The 21,225-nt window shown below is 34.8% G+C and overlaps 1 protein-coding gene across 1 annotated transcript in view; it reads left to right on the top strand.

Annotated features, from left to right (window-relative positions):
• The window catches only part of SPAG16 (sperm associated antigen 16), a 752,806-nt gene that overhangs the window by 53,201 nt on the left and 678,380 nt on the right, over positions 1-21,225 (top strand). The window contains exon 9 of the mRNA XM_053672035.1: positions 1,798-1,907. Within this exon, the coding sequence (XP_053528010.1) occupies positions 1,798-1,907 (110 nt within the window). The remainder of the gene's footprint in view (positions 1-1,797; positions 1,908-21,225) is intronic.

Below are 21,225 nucleotides of genomic sequence, written 5' to 3'. Positions count from 1 at the left end.
GGCCTTGTGACTAATAAGCATTAGATGATTAATGTAAGGCTTTCATGATAGAGACATGAACTTTGCTAGTATATTACTAAACATGAAGAAGTGCTGTGTGGTCTATGAAATTTATATGCAGTTAACTATGAATGTGCCACAGACTTTAATGTCTGAGACTTTCATTTTTTCTACACACCTTTCTGTAAGTAAAAGTAATGTTTACCTGATGGAGAGTGCAAATTATGTTTATTCTTGCTACATTGATAAATAAGAAATGTTATTTGTCTGCCAATTTCATATACATTCTGCAGTTTATTTTTACTTTTTGTTTCCAAATGTTGATATTTACCCCTAAAGTATTATTAAAGTGTGAATTTTTGTAATTTGCCTGTGGAACAACTGCATATAATCATAAACCAAATTCTTTTTGGTTTTTGACTTTCATTTTTTTATCCTTACCATTTTTTGTTTGTTACTTTTTATTTTATTTTGCTTATGAAGTGGTGCTTAATAATATTTTGCTTATTACTACCTGAGATCTGCTTGTATTCCAAGAATTACCTGCTAAAATCTTTCATTTCTCCTTTCTTCCCTGTAGTTATTACTATACAGATTCTCCTGGTATATAAAAGAAATAAAAGGTAGTAAACATCACAGGATTATTGACAGGATTTCAAGAAATTTTAAGGCTGTATTCTGGTGGCTGTTATAAAGATCAGTTAGGCATACATGGTTATTATTATCATTATTAGGTTGTCACCCTTGGTCATTGAGGAGGAAAACAATTCTTTTTAACCTAAACAAGCTGTAATTGTTGCCTTTGCCCTGCACTTGGACTTCCCAGATGCTGAGGTGCTGTAACTAGGAGCACCATTGAGTGAGGACAGGCAATTTGGATAGTCTTTCAGGAACTTCCCTGTAAAACTAAGTTACACAACATTCTATTTGTATTTATTGTGGGGGCTATTTTGAGGATTTTCTCTTTTGTCTGGAACAGGTACTGAATAGGAAAGATTAACTGGGTAAAGGAAGAAACTAAATACCACCCGTATGTCCCCCTGCCCTTGTAACCTGGGCTCTTTGAGAACCTTCACAGTGAAACCGTCCTGATATTTGTGTGTTTGTTATCTTTTCTTTATTATAAATCTAGAGCTATAATTTAGAGCATTGAGTTATTTCTTTCATTTATGAAGGGTTATGACCTTATTTTTATTTGGAATCAACTTCCTGTTTAGAAATACAGGAGAAAATTATGTGTATTTAAACATGTATATGTACATGAAAGATGGAAAAAGGAAATATTTTCCTATCCTTTTTATTTTTCCCTCAGATGATTCCATTAGGACTGTTCTTTATGTCCAAGAGAGTGTGGAGACCAGTTTTACAACTGTATTGCAGTATTACCCTGTGTTTCTCTTCCTGTTTTCCTCAATGTTTAGAAGCATAGAGAATAATATTTTATTAATGCAATATTCTTTAAAAAAATTTCTTATTTCTTATCCAGTTCCACTTGGGAAATTTTGATATTGCTTACCATGCTCTGCTTTGACCTCTTCTACTTTGTTTATAAATACAAGTAACTTCATGATAATAGGAATTTGGATATAATGGAAGCCAATTTTCAATTGGCTTCTGTGCTTTCTGACTGGCTTGCCATGCTATTTCACTAACCTTGCAGTAATGCCACCTGCATTTTTGGGTAATGAATTTGAGACTTCACTCACAACGTTTTGGGATGGCTGTAATATTATTAGTTAAAAATAAATGTGTCATGACTTTGGCTCCCATAATAAGAATAAGTGTATTATCTTGTAGTTGTTTCTGGCTCTGAAAAGGACTGTGAACCAGAAGGTCCTACTCAGAAAGGTCTTCGTGAAGCCAGGGAACAAACCAAATGTAAGACAAAGATGAAGAATAATACAAAGGTATGATATTTGTTTTTGCTGCCATTAATTTATACTTAACTCTCAGATCTTCAGATCCATGGACCACATAGGGTATCATTATTTTACTATGAAAGTTGTTTAGAGTGTACATGCTACGAGCCGCTTGGTGTAGAGGTAGAAAGTGGATGTCTCAACTGTTACATAACTACTTGAGGGGTACACCTATTTAGTGGCGGAGACAGCTCAGTGAACCCCTCTGCCATGCAGCCCAACTTAAGCCTGGCCATGTCTGCTTGCTCTCTGCTTAAAATTACCTCTGTCCAAAAGAAACAAGTCCCAGATAATTTCTTACTTACTTATTTATTTATTTGTTATTTTTACTTTTTTTATTGTTGTTCAAGTGCAGTTGTCTGCATTTTCCCCCCAACCCCTCCCCAACCCCAGCCATCCCCTCCTCCCTCCCACGATCCCACCCCTTCTTGGTTTTGTCCATGTGTTTTTTATAGTTGTTCCCAAAAGCCCTTCTTATTTATTTTTTCTTGGTATAACTTCAAACATTTTTTAGTCTTCTTAAAATGGAGAGAATTAAGTCCCATTTAAGAATCTCCTTGTATCTGATCTGAGTGCCTTTGCTTCGCAATCAAGATGATAGTTAAAATTTTCTGTAATGATTAAAGAAAATTTTATATTAAAAATGACTGGTCAGGCCCTGGCTGTTATGGCTCAGTTGGTTAGAGTGTTGTTGGTATACCAAAAATAGAGGGAAGGGGGTGGGGTTGGGAAAAACGTTGATGTGAGAGAGAAGCATTCATCAATTGTCTCCTCTCTGGGGATTGATCTCGCAACTTTCTGGTGTACAGGATGACGCTCCAACTGACTGAGCTACCAGGCCAGGGCTGGTCATCTTTGTGTGTGTGTGTGTGTGTGTGTGTGTGTGTGTGTGTGTGTGTGGTATTCAGATTAATATTTTACTGTTCCTTCATTATCACTCAATTTATGGATTTATGGTATTTGTGGTAGACCCCTTTTCTTGTCAGACGGCTTCCAGCTTCCCCCCCATGCCCGCAATCTCCTATCAGGGCAGACCTGCTCCTTTTGCCACCATAACGCTTCCCCACTCCTTTACCTGCCTTCAGTCTGAGTCTCGGCCAAATAAGCCGTGGTGGTGGGTGACTGTCGCTGCCAGTAGGTAGTGCTTGTTCTGATTTGAGTAATGTTTGTTTATCCACACAGAGGTCTCCAGTTCAGGGAGCAAAGAAAGCATTCGGAACAGTAAAGGAAATAATAGAGTTAAGGATATACATGTGATGATGATAGTGATTGTCATCAGGGACATTTTTATCTTCTAATGGCATAAGCATTCTCTTTCAGGTGCAAAGTCATACTTAAAAATGATTTTTTGATTCATTCCCTAAGTGCTTATGTTTGTGAGACCTTACATTAGTGAGGCCATGTGATAAAAATCTACAAAAATATAGGACAAATATATATTTCTGCATAGTATATTATTTTGGGTGTTGCATTAAAATATGTAATAACTACAACATGACCAACAAATTCAGGTCTTACAATAGAACTAAAGTGAAAAAATAGGGAATTTTTCCTCTCTACACTGATTTATCATTTTTACTAATGCTTAAAAATTTTTTTTCTAGCAAGTTTGTACACTTTGACCAATGCCTCCCCAATTCTCCCACACCTGTGCCCCTACTAACAACCACTCTCCTCTCTGTTTCTAAGTTTGGTTTTTTTAAGGCTCCACATATAAGTGATATCATACCCTATGCTTTATTTTTCTGACTTAACTTCACTTAGCGTAATGCTGTAAAGGTCCATTTGTGTCATCTTAAACAGCGGCATGTCTTTTCTCATGGCTGAGTAATATTCCATTCCATTGTGTGTGTGCATTCCACGTCTTGTTTATGCGTGCATCCACTGACAGATTCCTAGGTTGTTTCCGTATCTTGGACACTGTGACTAATCCTGCAGTGAACTTAAAAGTGCAGATATTTCTTCAAGATCCTGTTTTTATGTCCTTTTGAAATGTATCTGGAAGTGGGATTGCTGGATCATATAGTGGCTTATGTGGAGCATTCTTTCATGCACCTGTGGGCCATTTGTATCTTATTTCTTTGGACAAATATTCAGTTTCTCTGCCTGTTTTTAATTAGATTGTTCATTTTTTGTTAGATTGTTCATTTTTTGTTATTGAGCTTATGAGGTTATGTATATATGTATATATATGTGTGCGTGTGTGTATATATCTATATATTCAGACATTTACCCGTTATCAAATATGTGGTTTGCAAATATTTTCTCCCATTCATTTTGTTGACTCTTTTGCTGTGCAGAAGATTTTTAGTTTAATGTCCCAATTGTCGATTTTTTTCTTTTGTTGCTTGTGATTTTGGTGTCATATTAAAAAAATCATTGATAGGACCAGAGATATGGGGATTTTCCCCTATTTTTTTAGAGGTCTTATATTTTCAGGTTTTACGTCTAAGACTTTAATCTATTTCTAGTTTATTTTTTGAAGATGGTATGAGGTAAGGACCCAATTTCGTTTTCCTGCATGTGGTTATCCAGTTTTTCCAATATCATATATTGACCCATAGTATTCTTGACTCTTGTCAAATATCTGTTGACTGTCTATGTGGAAGTTCATTTCTAGTTTGTCTATTCTGTTCTATTTGTCTGTGTGCCTATTTTTATGTTCTTATTGTTTTGGTTACTACAGCTCTGTAGTATTGTTTGAAACTAGCAAAGTGGTGCCTCTGCCTTCATTCTTTTTTCTCAGGATTGCTTGGGCTATTTAGAGTGTTTCGTGGTTCAGTACAGATTTTAGGATTTTTTTTCTTTTTCTGTGGAAAATGTCATTGGAATTTTGATAGGGATTGCACTGAATCTGTATATGTGCTATACGTTTCACTGGGCCAAGAGACTATAGCAAGGGTCTGACAACTCCACCATTGCATTAAGAGTGTATTAAGGGAACTTGTGAGGTGTGTCTCGGGCAGCAGCAAGATGACATGGATGTCCTCCTCCGTGCTTCATGGTAGGTGCAAAGGTGTTATACAGAACAGGGTGGGACGGATGGGCGCTGGGGCGTGGCCTGCCTCAGCGCAGGGGAGGATGCCTTTCGTGCTTCCCCAGGGCAGGGCCACAGCTTGTTCCAGGAACCAGCACAAACCTTGCTGTGGGGTGTAACGGAGGAGTGGAGCGGACGATCTCTGAGGGGCTTTCAGGGAAGCAGTCGCTGGTCTGGCCAGAGTCTAGCTGGCAAGTCTTGTGCACGTCAGGCAGTGGTCACATCCTGGCACAGTCCTCCACACGGCTTTTGGCAGTTTGGACATTAGAACAGAATCAGTTCCGATTCATGAGAATGGGAGTATTTTTCCATTTGTGTCTTCTTCATTGTGTTTTATCAATGTCTTGTCATTCTCATTATACAGATTTTTCACTTTTGTTTAAATTTATTTCTAAAGTAATTTTTTGATGCTCTTGTGAATAGGATCCCCTTCTTTATTTTTTCAGATATTTTGTTGTTAGTGCTTAGAAACAACTGATTTATGTTGATTTCATATCCTGCAATTTTACTGAATTAGTTAGATTAAGTTCCAGCAGGTTTTTCATTGAATCTTTAGCATTTTCTGTATGTATGATTAGAACATCTATAAATAAAGACAGTTGTACTTCTTCCTTTCTGATTGAGATGCCTTTTATTTCTTCGTCTTGCCTAAGTGCTCTAGCTGGGACCGCCAGTACCGTGCTGCATGGGTGCTAGTGGACAGGCGCCCTTGTCTCGTTCCTGAGCTTAGAGGAAAAGTTACCAACCTTTTACTGTTAGTATGCTGTTGTCTGTGGGTGTCTTGTATATGGCCTTTATGATATAAGATTTGTTTTTTAAATATGCAATTTGTGGAAGGTTTTTATCATGAAAGGATGTTGAACTTTGTTGAATCATTTCTTGCATTTATTGAGATGATCATATGACTTATGTTTCATTTTGTTACTGTGATACCACATTTACTGATTTGCTTATGTTGAACCATCCTTACAACTCAGGGATAAATCCCATTTGATCATGGTACATGATTTTAGTGTATTGTTGAATTCAGTTTGCTAATATTTTATGAGAATTTTGGAATTTATGTACATCAGGTATATTGGTTCATAGTTTTTTTGTAGTGCTCTATTATGACTTTTGTATTGGGATAATGCTGGGCTTGGAAAATTAATTTGGGAGTGTTCCATCCCCTTCAGTTGTTTAGAAGATTTTGAGAAGGATTGGCATTCTATAAATACAGGGTAGAATTCACCAGTGAAACCATCTAGTCCTGACCTTTTCTGTGTTGGGAAGATGTTGATTACTTGTTTATTCTGCTTATATTAGTCTGTTCAGATTTTCTGTTTCTTCATGATCCTTGGAATCAACTCATCATTTCCATATTATCCAATTTGTTGGCGTATAATTATTCATAGTAGTCTCTTATGACCTTGTGTATTTCTGTGCTGTAAGTTGTAATATGTATATCTTCTCTCTCATGTTAGATTACCCTATTTTTGCTGTGTATAGTGTGAACTTTCTTGCCCAAATTTTGGAGGGAACAGTAAGGATGTGCATTATACATGGGCAGTACTAATTCCATATCTATATAAATGTTTTAATTCTTTTATTTATGCTTATGCATTAAAAGTGTAACTCTAGAAAGGTATAGTGATATCTGTATGCAAAATAATAACCCAGAATATGATGATTGGTTTTCTTTCTAAATATAAGTAAATTAAAAATTGAATTAAATAATTAAAAAGATTTGTTTTCCTGAAAGTTTGGGCCAAAAGCATGGGTGAGCATTTTACATGGGACTTGGCAAAATACAATATATTTATTTGAGTCTTTTTTATTTAGTCTTGCTAAAGGTTTGTCAATTTTATTTATCTTTTAAAAGCATTGCTTAGTTTTGATCTCTAGTATTGCTTGCTTTTAAGGGTTACTAAGGCCATGATGAACTTGTCTTGAAGTTTCATTTGCAGAACATAATTACTTAATTTAAATATTGTTTTGGTTGTATTTAGGGAATCTGGTGGGGGTTATGGGGCTTTCTAAAACTCATTTCCATGGTCTACTTTAGGAGCATTCTGGATTGTCTTTAATAGTCTGCTCTGTATGGCACTGAATATTTCTTCCCAAAATGTGCCCCTGTAAACTGGTCTTCTTTAGACAACTGTATATATCTTTACTTCTCAAGTCTGTGAGCCATCTGGCCTTCTGATATGTAATAGTAATTCCTCTATGTATTTCTATAACATTGTAAATCCCTTCTATAAGGTTGAGTTAGTGTGAGACTATACTTTAAAGTTAATTCTTATGTTTTAAATTATTTTATCTTGAATTAAGGTAATTTTGTGTAAACTCTGGGAAAGCGGTTTTCTTTTGTTTTTAAGCTAATCAGTAGGTTACTAGTCAATGGGTTATGTAAAGATAACTCTATACTATAACACAATTTCCTCTACCTGTGAAATATATTTTACTCTAAGGGAACTAATTACACAATTAACTGAATCATTTTATAATCACATTAGTCACAGTTAGGAGAAAAAAATTACTGCTTTAGTGAGACACTGAATGGTGATTATACATATGAAACCTTCAATATGCCAGTATATTAAAGAGAAACAGAATGGAAGAATTCAATATATCGTGGATCTGAATTAGTTTTAAAAGGTACTATTTATGTGTAGGATTTATTATTCACTATAGAGGGGGAAAATCATTGGCATTAACTATAGTTCAAACTGTTGTTTAAATGACTCCTTGAAGACTTAAATTTGGAGCTTGCAACAATCATAATTCCTATACATTCCAACTTACATATATTAAAAATCTACCCCTCATCTTGTGTCCTGAACTACATACTCAGTAATTATGCAGGAAAAGTGAAAATGCACCACTATTGAAAGTAAGTCAAGAAAATGGGGAGAAAATTAAAAAAGATAAGGGATTTCTAACTTGTTCCTTCCATTCTTTTACTACTAAATTTAATTCTTAATAACTTTCTGGTTAGAGTATAGTCATGCTCTTCTAAATGAAAAGATCCTGTCTAGGTTATTATTCTTCTACATGTAAATGGATTTATGTTCTTATTACCCCTTTTACATTTCTGCTAGAAAACATTTTTAAAGTCTTGTAGAGATGTTATCAATAAGACACAGGTAATTCTTCTCTAGAAGAATGGTAACAGAGAACATGTGGAGAAGGCTATATAAACATTACAGTGTATACAATAAAGTTGTAAAAATAGCCCATAACTTAAATACTTAAATGTTGTTAAAGGATAAGAGAACAAATACCTGTTACATTTTGGGAAATATTTATATTTCATACTTAATAAACTTTTAAAATCTTCCTAAATGAACAATTACAAAGCTTACACGTACTAAAACTTTTAGATTACTTACCTAGGCAAAGGCTGATTTAGCAACAATTATTCAGAACGTATTTTAAGAAAAAAATGTAGCTGAAGTTGAAATGTTTTCCTTAAAGTAGCTTTTAAGTTCAATTAATAATTTAAGTTACATTATTTTTAGTGAATTAATTTTGTTTGTTAATCAATAACACATTATCTAAGAATGGCCTTTCAAAATTTATAGCTTATATTACCAATATACAATAGCTATTAAAATAACTGCTTTCTAATAAGCTATGAATGACTTTTCATAGATTTTCCCATCTATCTTAACTTCTTTTAGGTCTTTAGAAATTATATATATCTATGTGCATATATATATCTGTGTGTGTATATATATGTGTATATATATCTTTTGATAAGTGAGGAAAAGTATACTTTTTAGCTTTGATGTAGAGCTTTCATAATGTGCCTTTGCACAATTTAACTATCCTAACCCTTTAACTACTGTGCCATGTTCTTTGGTACAAGCTGTTTATTAGACTATGAATTACTTTGAAGCCTAGTCTGTATTTGAAACCCAAGTCTACCCCTTATTACTTGTACAAACCTGAGCAAATACTAAACTTCTGTGCCTCCAACACTATAAGGTAGGACGAATATTAGGTGCATGTAAGGCTTTTGTCACAATTTAATGAAATAATATATGTAATATATCTAGCATAGTGCCTATTTTGAGTTGATACTGATGAGATGATTGAGATGATGATGTTTTTATGGAAGGGATTATTTACCTGAATATAAATAATACTTAATTGTTAATATTATTTCTTTTTGTGTGTGTGAAATAGGATACAGGTGACACATGATAGAAATCTATTCAACCTTCTAGATCCATCCCTTTTAACCATTTTTGTCGTTTTATTGCTCATTCTATGATTTGAATAATGAGGCAGTGGCTTTCTGTGATTGTAGGCATGGTTTCCCTAATTCAGATGACGTGCAAACAGAGATGTGGAAATCAGAGCACAATGGAGGGCAGTTCCATGTTCTAACATGTGCATTTTTCTGTATTGTGTTAGAAAATGCTGTTAGGTTTATAAACATAGTATATACCTCTCAACTTCTTTAGGAGCTATTCTATATGTTGATTCACTTAATGAACAATTTACATCTTATTTAATATCTTTCTTATGACATCTGTCAGTGATTATATAAAACAGATTACCCTGGCTGGTGTAGCTCAGTGGATTGAGCGCGGGCCTGCGAACCAGACAGTCGCAGTTCGATTCCCAGTCAGGGCACATACCTGGGTTGCAGACCAGTTCCCTGCAGGCCAGTTCCCAGCAGGGGACGCACGAAAGGCAACCGTACATTGATGTTTCTCTCCCTCTCTCCTTCCCTTCCCCTCTAAAGATAAATAAAATATTTACAAAAAAAAATAAAACAGATTAGACTTTAAATATAATGGAAATATGAAGTGCAGAGAAGGGGTTTCTTCAGCTCTGATGTGACAATGTGCAACATTGTGACAGGTGTCTCACACATTGGTGACGGTAATGGTTACCCTTCAAGAGCAGCTACATTTTCTTACATGCTGATACTTCGTATTTATTAGAGGAAGTTTAGTTACATTTTCACATACTATTCTTGAATATTGCTATGTATTTATTTATTTGTTTGCCTAAACTATCACTGTGAGTTTCATATAAACTCAAGATCTGGCTGATATTTTGCCAGTAATTGTGAATATTACATTAGGATGTTAAGTCATTCTATTTATCAGATACAAAGTTGCTAAAATGGAGATTAGTTTGTATTTTCTTAGAGTTTAGAAATATGGGAGGCATTAAAAAGTCTATAATCATGTGCAGATGAGAATTTTAATGCCTATAATTTGATGATAATGTTGAATGTCTTCCACAGTTGAAATAATGCATTAAAAATCCCTGAGGTCTTTTTATTAATAAAATCCTGCCATGTTAAATACATAAGGATTAGCCAATGTGTTTATAAGTCTGTTTTGAGTAAAGTATAAAATATATAGAAATATGTTATTATACTAAATATATTCTGCTTAAATAAAGAACAAGTAAATGTGAATCAGAATAAATGTAATTAAGAAATACTAATTATTCTCAGGTTTATAACTACTGTTTATTTTGAATTATGTATAAGCTTCAATTATTTAGAAAATACAAAAATGAGATTATAATGAAAATGCTTAGGGTTTTGAAAATTTCAGTTAATGTTAATTTCTACATTATATTTCAGAATAACAAGTTTATGGTGCATTAAATAAATATATAATAATTTAAAAAGTAAATATTTTCAAGTAAATTTTAATTTAAATATATATGATTATAATATATATTAAATTAGATATGTATATTATATATAAATAACAAAGTAATATATAAAGTATGTAATCTTCTATGGCTTTTTTTCATTTTTTTCTATTGTTCACGTTACTATATATGGTTATATAATATATTTCAAAATATTTGCTCCCCTATTCTGTGTTAATACATGCTCAGGTTGTTTCCAAACTCTTGATCTAATAAACAGTGCTGGCATGAATAACCTTATATGTATGTAGGTGTACATATACCAGATTTTCTGTAGAACAGTAATCTGGGAGTGGAATGGCTGGATCGCTGGGGATGAGGATTTTACGAGATAGTGGCTTATGCTTTTCCAAATTAATTAAACATGTTTACAAATCCATTGTTTCTATTATTCTAAATCCAGCAGTTTGTATTACCAGGACTCTTGATTTTTGCCAAGCTAATAAGTAAAAAATGTTACCTATTGTTTCTTAATTTTTATTTTTCTGATTAATAATTAAGTTAAACACATTCTTTGTTTATAAACAATTCATATATTAGCTTCAATGAAATGTCAGTTCATAAATTTTGCCCATTTTTCTATTAGGTTGTTGATCTTTTATTTGCAGTGCATCTTAGATACTAATTTTTGATCAATTAAGTGAATGTAGATATCTTGTCCCCAGATGGTGACTTATATTTTCTGTTTTTACAGTCTTTTAATGAATAGTTCTTTATTTTGTCATGTTTTACTACCAAAATAAAGTTTTTATCTTTAAAAATGTAATTCAGAAAAATTTTTCATTTTAATGTAGACAAATTTGTGCATACCTTTTTAATATAGTAAATTTTACTGATACTTCCTTGAGATTCTGTCCTATCCCAGTGCCAGAATGCTTTGCTTGTATATATTCTTTTAGTGTTTTTGTTTATGATTTATTTTTTCCATCATCAAATATTTCAGTGTATAATTCCTAAAAGCACAGACATTCCCCTACATAATAACAATGCACATAATGATTTAAATAAATAAACATTTTTACAATACTATATTTAATCTACAGAATTTACTTAAATTTTGCTGTGTTCTGCTACTGTCTTGAGATTTTTTAAAAACCTTTGTATTTGTAGACTTCCAGTAAAGATGGATGTGTAGGTAGACACACTTTACCCTTTGGTGCAACCATAGAATTACAACCAGATCTCCAAACTAATAACGCCCAGAACTGTCAGAAAATTGAGCTGTATGGAAGTCTGACAATCAAGGATTTATAGAAGACACATTCATCTAGACCTGTAGGAGGGAAGTCATGGAGACAGGCAGAGAGGCAGTGTGCTAGAGAAGCAACAGCAGAACAATGGGAGGGTTACATTCCGTGCAAGTGATCCCAGCCTCAGGCCGCACAGCCCAGGGTGCCAGCACTGGGAAGATAGATCCCCATTACCTCTGACTGTAAAAACTAGTGCAGGTTGGGGTAGCAGAAGAAACTGCTGGATTTTCGCTACTGAAAGGACCAGCACTGTCTTAGGTATGCAAGCCCACCCACTTCAGGATTCCCCATTGTGCAGCAGCTGGAAGGGTACCAAGTTGCACATGGGAAGGGGGTGAAAAGACTGGAAACAGGATGAGCACCAGGCGAACTCCCAGAAGCCAGGTGGTAGCATTGCTCCCCTCTAAGTGTCCCCCTGCACAGGCATAAAGCAAGTGGAGAAGTGGGTGCCCCACCCAGGCAATTACCTATGGCTCCACCCCACACAATTTACAGGGTTTTTTTTTTTTTTTTTGTGACAGTCCATGCTACTAAGGCAGGGGGTAAAAGCAGCTCTACCTAATACTCAGAAACAAACAGGGAGGCTGCTAAAATGAGAAGACAAAGAAATATGGCTCACGTGAAAGAAGAGAACAGAACCCCGAAAACGAACTAAGAAATTGACTGATAGATAGTCAGTCTATCAGGTACAGAGTTCAAAGCACTGGTTGTCAGGATGCCCAGAGAACTCCTTGAGTATAGCAAAAAAATAAAGGAAAAAATGAAGGTCACATTAAGTGACGTAAAGAATAATCCTCAGGAAACCAACAGAGAAGGGAGGGAAGCTGGAATTCAAACCAATGATTTGGAACATGAAGAAGAGATAAAGATTCAACCAGAACAAAAAGAAGATACAAGAATTCAGAAAAAATGAGGTTAGGCTTAGGAATCTCTGTGACATCTCCATATGAGCCATATCTGAATCATAAGGATGCCAGAAGGAGAAGAGGAAGAGCAAGAAATTGAAAATTTATTTGAAAAAATAATGAAAGAAAACTTCCCTAATGTGGTGAAAGAAATAGACATACAAGTTCAGGAAGCACAGAGTCTCAAACAAATTGGATCCAAAGAGGGACATACCAAGACACATCATTATTAAAATGCCAAAGGTTAAAGATAAAGAAAGGATCTTAAAAGCAGCAAGAGAAAAGCAGAGAGTTACCTACGAAGGAGTGCCCATAATACTATCAGCAGATTTATCAAAAGAAACTTTGCAGGCAAGAAATAGTCAAAGTCATGAAAAGCAAGGACCTACAACCTAGATTACTCTATCCAGCAAAGCTATCAATTAGAATGGAAGGGCAGATGAAGTGCTTTCCAGATAAGGTCAAGCTAGAGGAGTTCATCATCACTAAGCCATTATTATAAAATATTAAAGGGAATTATTTAAGAAAAAGAAGACGATCAAAACCATGAACATTAAAAGGCAACAAATTCACAACTATCAACAACTAAATCTAAAACAAACAAAATGAACAAGCAGAACATGAACAGAATCATAGATATGGAGATCATTTGGAGGGTTATCAGCAGGGAGGGGGGAGTGAGAGAATGAGGAAATGGTGCAGGGATTAAGAAGCATAATTTTTAGGTACAAAAGAAACAGAAGGGTATTAAGAATAGTATAGGAAATGAAGAAGCCAAAGAACTTACACACACGACCCAGGCAAAGGAGGTCAAAGGAGAAAAAATTGGGGAAACCTTAATAGCATAATAAATAAAATACAATTAAGAAAACTTTATGTTTTGAGGTAGTTGCAGATTCACATGTGGTTTTAAGAAATAATACAGAGAGATGTTACGTACTTTTTATCCATTTTCCTTCCAATGGTAACATCTTGAAAAACTACAATACAGTATCACAATCCAGATATTGACATTGATACAATCAAGGTATGGATCAGTTTCATCACGAGGCCCCCAGCTCTAGCCCTTCTATACTCGTACCTACTTGCTTCCACCCCATGCTGCCAATTCCCAATTTTAGAAAATTACTAATCTGTTCTACATCTTCATAAGTTGTCATTTTAATATTGCTATATAAATGGGAATCATGGCATTGAACACTTGAAGGTTTACTTTCACACTCATCGTAGTGTGTTGAGGTTCATCTAAGCTATTGCCTGGATCAATAGTTTATTCTTTCTTTGTTGAGTAGTTGTTAATTCCTTTTAAAATATTTGGTTCAAAACCATCTGGGCCTGAATATTTTTAAGGGGGGAGCTCTTAATTACAAATTTAATTTCTCTAATGGTTTAGGCCTACTCTGATTATATCTTTCTAATTGAGTTTGAGCAGTTTGTGGCTTTTGGGGAACTGGTCTTTTCTAAATTGTTAAATTTATAAGCATGAAGTTGTTTATAATATTTCTTTATTATGCTTTTAATGACTACAGACTCTATAGTGATATTTTCTGTTCTATTCATGATATTTGTGTCTTCGTCCTTTTTCTTTCTGGCAGTATTTGTAGAGTTTTATCAATTTTCAGACTTTTTTTGAAGAACAGCATTTTGTTTCACGATTTTCTTAATTGCTTTTCTATTTCCAATTTTCTTGATTTCCATTTCTGTCTTTATTATTTCATTTTTTCTTTTTTTTTTAGCTTTGGGTTTCTTATCATTCTGCTTTGTTGAGGTAGAAACTTAGATCAGTGATTCAAAACATTTTCTCTTTTTTAATGTAATCAGAGAGTGCTATAAAATTTCCTCTCAATACTGCCTTAGCTGCACCTCACATTTTAATATGTTGCTTTTTCATTTTTCATTTATTTCTATGTTTTTAAACTTTTTTGAGAATCTCTCTTTGATCCATGGATTATTTAGAAGTGTGTTGTTTCATTTTCATATATTTAAGAAATTTTCCTGTTGTCTTTTTGTTTTCTCTAATTTGATTTGATTATGTTTAGAGAACATATTCCCTCTTTTACTAGATTAGGGGTCAGACCTGAATCACCTTCTTCCATTGGGTAGGGGCGGCAAAATATTTTGCTGCTCTTCTATTCATCAGTCCTGGCATCTCTAACTAGTTTGCCTTCCTATTTCTACTTTTCAGAGTTCTGCTTTGGTTGTGTCTTGCAATATTTCAAGGGTTTATAGTAGTACTTATCAAGCAAGAATAGGAAGAGTTATAATTCCTATCTTGTCTGGACTGGATACCTCTTCATAAAACTTGCTTTCTAATTTTAAATTTTAAATATTTAGTGACACTGGAACTTTTCTTTTTTAAATGTGGATTGTAGTAGGAATCCAACTTCACTTGCTTTCATTCAGATAATTGCTGTCTCATAATTTATTTTATGGTTCTTTTTTTTACCCCCCAAGTCCCGTAGTGCCAGCTCTGTCGTTTAGTAGCGAGTTTCCATGGCTTGCTTCTGGGCTTTTTAAATGTTTTTTTTCACTCCTGTGGCATTGTGATACTTTTGAATTATTATAGTTTTAAATAAAGTTTGTATGTATAATAGGACAATTTCCTCAACCTTATTCTTGTTCTTCAGAGGTATGTTAGCTATTCTGTAATTTTTCATATATTTTAAAATAGGATTGCCAAAATCTTAGAGAATTTATTCCTTGATACTTTTATTGGAATAGCTTTGGTTTAATGGATCATTGCCAAGACCAGCGGCATCTTTATGATAGTGCAGATTTCAATGCATGAGTGAACATACCTTCTCTTCCCATATATTTAGATTTTAAAAATATACTTCGATAACATTTTAATACTTCTTCATACAGATCTTGTACATGTTTTTTGTTAAATGTAATTCTGAGTACCTGATAAGTTTTGCTATTATAAATGATATTTACAAATAGTTAAAGTAAATACTTTGTCCTTTTGTCGGCTTTGAGGCCTCCAGCAGAAATCGAGAGGAAGCCCATGAGCTCAGTGCAAGACCGACCCTCTGTCCAACTCGATGCCTCCATCAGCAGTTCAGAGGGAACTCTCAAACGTGGAATAAGACCACGCCTCTGCAGGACTCCACTGGCAGTAGGCACCAGGGTGCCCGGACACTCAGAGAAAGGCTGCCCACATACAGCAGGAGCCAGACGGGACGTTCTGAACAACACATGTCCCCGGCCCGTCTTTCTCCAGTTCCCTCTTCAGCACCCATACCCTCTATCCATGTTCTTTTTACTCTTCGGAAGCAGTCTAGACCTGCCAGTTCATCATGTGCTGCAGAAATCTAATTCTCCCTAAGGCTCTTTATATATGTTTTTCTGGCTTCCCCGGAAGTTTCTCCTTCCCCTTTTCTGACTCTCAGAACATTTTCTCTGTCCTCTCTGGAACTCAAGATTTTTGATCAGAAAAAGCCTCTATATTTTCAACTTACATGAATGTTCCCTTCAGCCTCTGTGCTAATGGAAATCTAGCTTTTCCTTAGCTATAGTCTCTCCTGCAGCCAGTGGAATTCTGGTAAATGTTCAGCAATCAGCCCTTTGGGAAGAAAAGCCTTAATATTTTTTTTGTGCTTTCCAATTTCTGTGCAATGAATACTCATATCAGAGCTTTTGAGTTACCACCTTACTTCAAAAAATGTAGAGTTGAGAAGGACATCCACGGTCAGCTCTCCTAAGACGGCTCAGCTCATGATGCAGTACAGTACTGTTCAGGCTAATAGTTCTCTCTGCTCTCTATGCAGTCCAGCTTTGGACCTGGGGATGAGATCACTGTGCCTTTGGCTGCTCATTGCTGATTTCAGTTTCCTCTCCTGCTCTCTCTGCTCTGAACACATCCTGTCTTGAATCTCTTATCATCAGATTATTCCACTAAGTTTTTATTATAGGAACTTTTTTCAGGTTATTTTTCCTGGTAAATTGAAAAAAATCAAGGCCTATGACATTGTCACTTCCTTAAACACCAGTCCTTCATAATTCTTTGTTATTTAAGTATTCACGTGCATGATCCTGGTAACACGCTGGACTTCCAGTCCCTCAACAGCTTCTTTTTTTTCATGCCTGTTCTCCATCCACTCTCAACTGCTCACTTTCTGGTCATTTTCCAGGCCTTGTTATTGCCAATAAATGCCACAATTTTCTGTTTTCTTTACTGCTTGCTTCTCATCTCCCGACCTCAGCATGTTCGGATGTTGTGGAGCTCAGTTTAGGGACCTGCTGTTGCTGCCATGTCTGTGGGGGTTTCAACAAGCCCCATTGCTTTCAGTTACCTATATATTAATGACGCCTTTTGCATCTTCAACTGATGTCTCTTTCCTGAACTCTCATTTTATGTTTAACTGCATGCTTGCTCCTGCAGCTAGATGTCAGTTCCTCACTAAAGCTGTGTCTCCTGCAATTTTCTCCATCTTAATTAACGGAAACTCCATCCTTCCAGTTATGGAGCCAAAAAAGCTAGAGTTGTCCTTGAGTCATTCTCGACATTTTACATCAGATACAAAAAATAAATCTTTTGTCTATCTTTGAAAAAATATTCACACTTCTGTATTTTGTTACCTGTTTGTTTTTCCCATTATCTGTAGCTTGCATTATTGCAATAGCCTCCTCACTGGTCTCTTTGACTTTTCTTTGTTTTCCTTTGGCTCCTTTGAATACAGAACCGGAGTGATTCTCTTAAAACATCATCAATCCAAACATTTCTTTGTTTGGCTTCTTATCTTTCTCAGTTACAAGTAAAGTCGTTATAGCCTCTGAGACCTGATATGATCTTGCCCATTTTTACCTCTCTGACCTTCTCTCTGGTTAGTCTCCCATCTTTTATTCAGTTGCAGCCACAGTGGCCTCCGACCTGTTTGTAGAAGACTCTAGACGTGCTCCTGCCACAGGCTTTCACACTTGAGGTTTCCTCTGCCGGGTGTTCTTTCCTCATGTCTCCTAATGGCTCTTCCCCACACTTCCTTTAGATTTACTTAAATGTCCTCTTTTCAGTACAGCTTCCATAGCCACTCAGTCTTAATTTTACTGCTGCCCCTCATTCCCTGAGACTTCCTAGGCCGCCTTGCTGTCTTACTTTTTCTTCTTACCTGTCTACGTCGATTTCTCCTACACATCTCTGTTGTACTTAATAATTTGTTTGTTGTGTCTCTTCCGCAGTAGAGTGTAAGTTCCGGGAAAGGAAGAGATTTACCTGTTTTATCCACTGATACATTTTCCATGCCGAAAACATGACTGGAAAATTATAGTTATGCCATAAATATTTGTATTTGAATGAATGTGAAAATGAAAAAATATGTTTTGTTAGTTACGTAGATATGAATTTGATTACTCTAAGTTGATCTTAAATTCACTGACCTTGCTAAAATATTTCAGTAGTTTGTCTGTATTTTTTAAAATTTATATATTTTTGTGAATGCTGTCATCTATGAACAATGATAGTTGTGATTTTCCTTTTCCAGTTTTGGAAGATTTTGTGTATATTTCTTATCTGTGCACTGTCTGGGACCTCTAAAAAGTGATCGAAAGCAATTGGTTGGAGTAAGCATTCTTACTAGGAAATGCTTCTCATGCTTCAACATGGGAAATGATATTTATTGTTTTTGGTAGATATTCTTTTTTAAAGTAAAGAAAGTCTTTTATGCTTCCACATTTGCTTGGTTTATTTCTGTGCATTTTATCATGAGTTAGTGTTAACTTTTAAAATCACAATTGAATGGTTTGTTTTCTCATGAATGAATGCTGAACTTTTGCTTCTAAGATAATTTTCTCAATATTTTAGTATGGTAAATGACAAAATTAATTTTCTAATATAAACATTCTCTTCTCTTATTGGGCTAAATTTACCATGTTTATGTGTTACGTGATTTATATATCACTGGATCTAGTTTTTTTTTTCTTACACTGGTTACTTTTATGTAGAAAGTATTTCTACATACATAGTCTTTCTACTATTTATGAAGAAAATTGGCCTATAACTTTCTTTCTTAGTAACTATCTTTTTATAATTTTGGTATCATTGTCTCTTTGAAAGAGCTTTTATATTATGCAAGACTTATTCCATAAATATATGGTAGAAATCTTGAAACTAATAGGAGCTGATATATATTTATGGGAAGATTTTATTCTATGGATTCAGACTTTTTAATGCAGTAGAACTATAGAGGTTATTTCTTCTTGAATCAATTTTTGTAAGTTAAGTAATCATTACATGAATATAACCATTTTGTTTTAAGTTTCAACTGTAATAGCATAAAGGTATTTGTCATATTTTTATCTTTTCAATCTCTAATGGATCCATAATTATATTTTCTTTTTAATGTCCGTTTCTCTCCCTCTCTTTTTACAGTTTCCCCCCCCTTCCCATTCTTATCTGTCTTCCTGGAGACACATGAATTTATAGGTATTTTTGAAGACTCAAGAGTTTCATGATTCTCTATTATGTCTATTTTTTCTTGCATTACTTTTATGTAATACTTAAAATTTTATTCAGTTTTAAGTATTTTAAGATTTCTATTATGATTTCTTTTTTGTCCCATGGTTTATTTAGAAGGCATTTTTAATTTTAATGTGTGTCTGGGCTTGGGGGTATTTTAAATTGGTTATTGTATATTTCTACTTGAAATAAATCATGTAGTACCTGATCTGTATGAAATAAATTCTTGAAAAATGTTGGGAGTTACTGTGGCAGAGGTTGCTAGTTCTCTAGTAAAAACACATTTTTATTCCATAGTTTTCTTGATATAACTAGGCACATAGTTAGGTACTATATTTCTCAGCCTCCTTTATATTTAGATGTGACCATGATACTAAATTTTGCCAGTAGAATATGCACTTAGTTGGTGGTGCCTATGGAATTATTTTTCAGAAATGTTTACTCTTTCTTCTCATTTTCAAAGAAGGATACTACTCTGATCATTGACACAGGGCTTTGTCATGTGCTTGTTTTGGCCAGTGATAACTTAAGAAATCAGACACAACAGAGGATTGAGATGTGCCTGTACATTTGGGTTTGCTCTCTTGTACCTTTGCCACCGACATAAGAATATGTCTCCTAGCCTCTGGTCCAGGGAAAGCCATGAGCCTCAGCGCTGCATTGGGCCCACTCCACGTCAGTGACCTTTAGCTGATGCCCAGTGCGTGAGCCAAATAAATACTTCTGTTGTACGACACTGAGATATATGATTGCTTGTTACATAATAGTAACTGATACCGTGCTACTTCCATCATCTGGTCCTTAAAGGAGCATCAGGCTAGAACTCTTTTATACTCATTTTCCTTCACTTTGTATGGAACAATGATGTACCTGTAACCCACTTTAGAGCATCAGACCATGTACTACCTAAATATAATACTAAGGTAAATTATATCTATTATAAATTATGTCTTTGTAGTGTATTATGTAAGTAAAACACCAAATTTAATGTTAAGGTGACATCTGCTCAAAAGACAGAAAATTAAGTTATAAATTATCATATTAACTAAGAAAATGTGACATTTAGTGGTTCTAAGGTAGTTCTTCAACACTACATGTTTGTTTAAGACTTTGTAGAGCAGTTTTAGAGTCACAGCAAAATTGAGAGGAAGGTGCATAGATTTCCCACATAACCCCTGACACCAGTAATCATTGTTTTCCTCATTATAATCATCCCCTACCGGAGTGGTACATTTGTGACAATTAATGAATCTACATTGTCAGATCATAATCACCAAAGTCTATAGTTCCCATTACAGTTCACTCTTGGTCTTGTATTTTATATAGGTTGGACAGATGTATAATGACACATATCCATCAGTATAGTATCCTACCAAGTATTTTCACTGCCCTACAAATACTCTTGTGTTTCACCCATTCATCTCTTTCCCCCACCAACCCCTGGCAACCACTGATCTTTTATTGTCTCTACGTTTTGCCTTTTCAGAATGTAATCATATAATACATTGTAATCATATCATATGTAGCCTTTTCAGATTGGATTGTTTTACTTAATAATGTACATTTATGACTCCTCTATGTATTTTCATGGCTTGATAACTCATTTCTTTTTATTACTATATATTACTTTGTTATCTGTGTGTACTACAGTTTATTTATTCATTCACCTATTGAAGAACATCTTGGTTGCTTCCAAGTCTGGGCAATTATCAATAAAGTTGCTATAGATATTCATGTGCAGGTTTTGTGTGAGTACATTTGTTTACATAAATACCAAAGAGCATGAATACTGGATTACGCAGTAAGAGTACATTAAGTTAGTTAAGAAACTGCCAAAAAATCTTTCAAAGCAGCTATGCCAAATCGTGTCTCCACCAGCAATGATGAGGGTTTCTGTTGTGCCACATCCTTGCCAGCATTTGGTGTTGTCCTTGTACTGCGTTTGGGCCGTCCTCATTGGTATTATTTTGATAGCACATTGATGTTTTTGTTT

The sequence above is a fragment of the Artibeus jamaicensis genome, unplaced genomic scaffold, assembly GCF_021234435.1.
Source record: "Artibeus jamaicensis isolate MK-2021 breed Jamaican fruit bat unplaced genomic scaffold, CSHL_Jam_final contig_1015, whole genome shotgun sequence".
NCBI classification, from domain to species: domain Eukaryota; kingdom Metazoa; phylum Chordata; class Mammalia; order Chiroptera; family Phyllostomidae; genus Artibeus; species Artibeus jamaicensis.
This window is presented reverse-complemented; position numbering and strand designations above follow the sequence as displayed.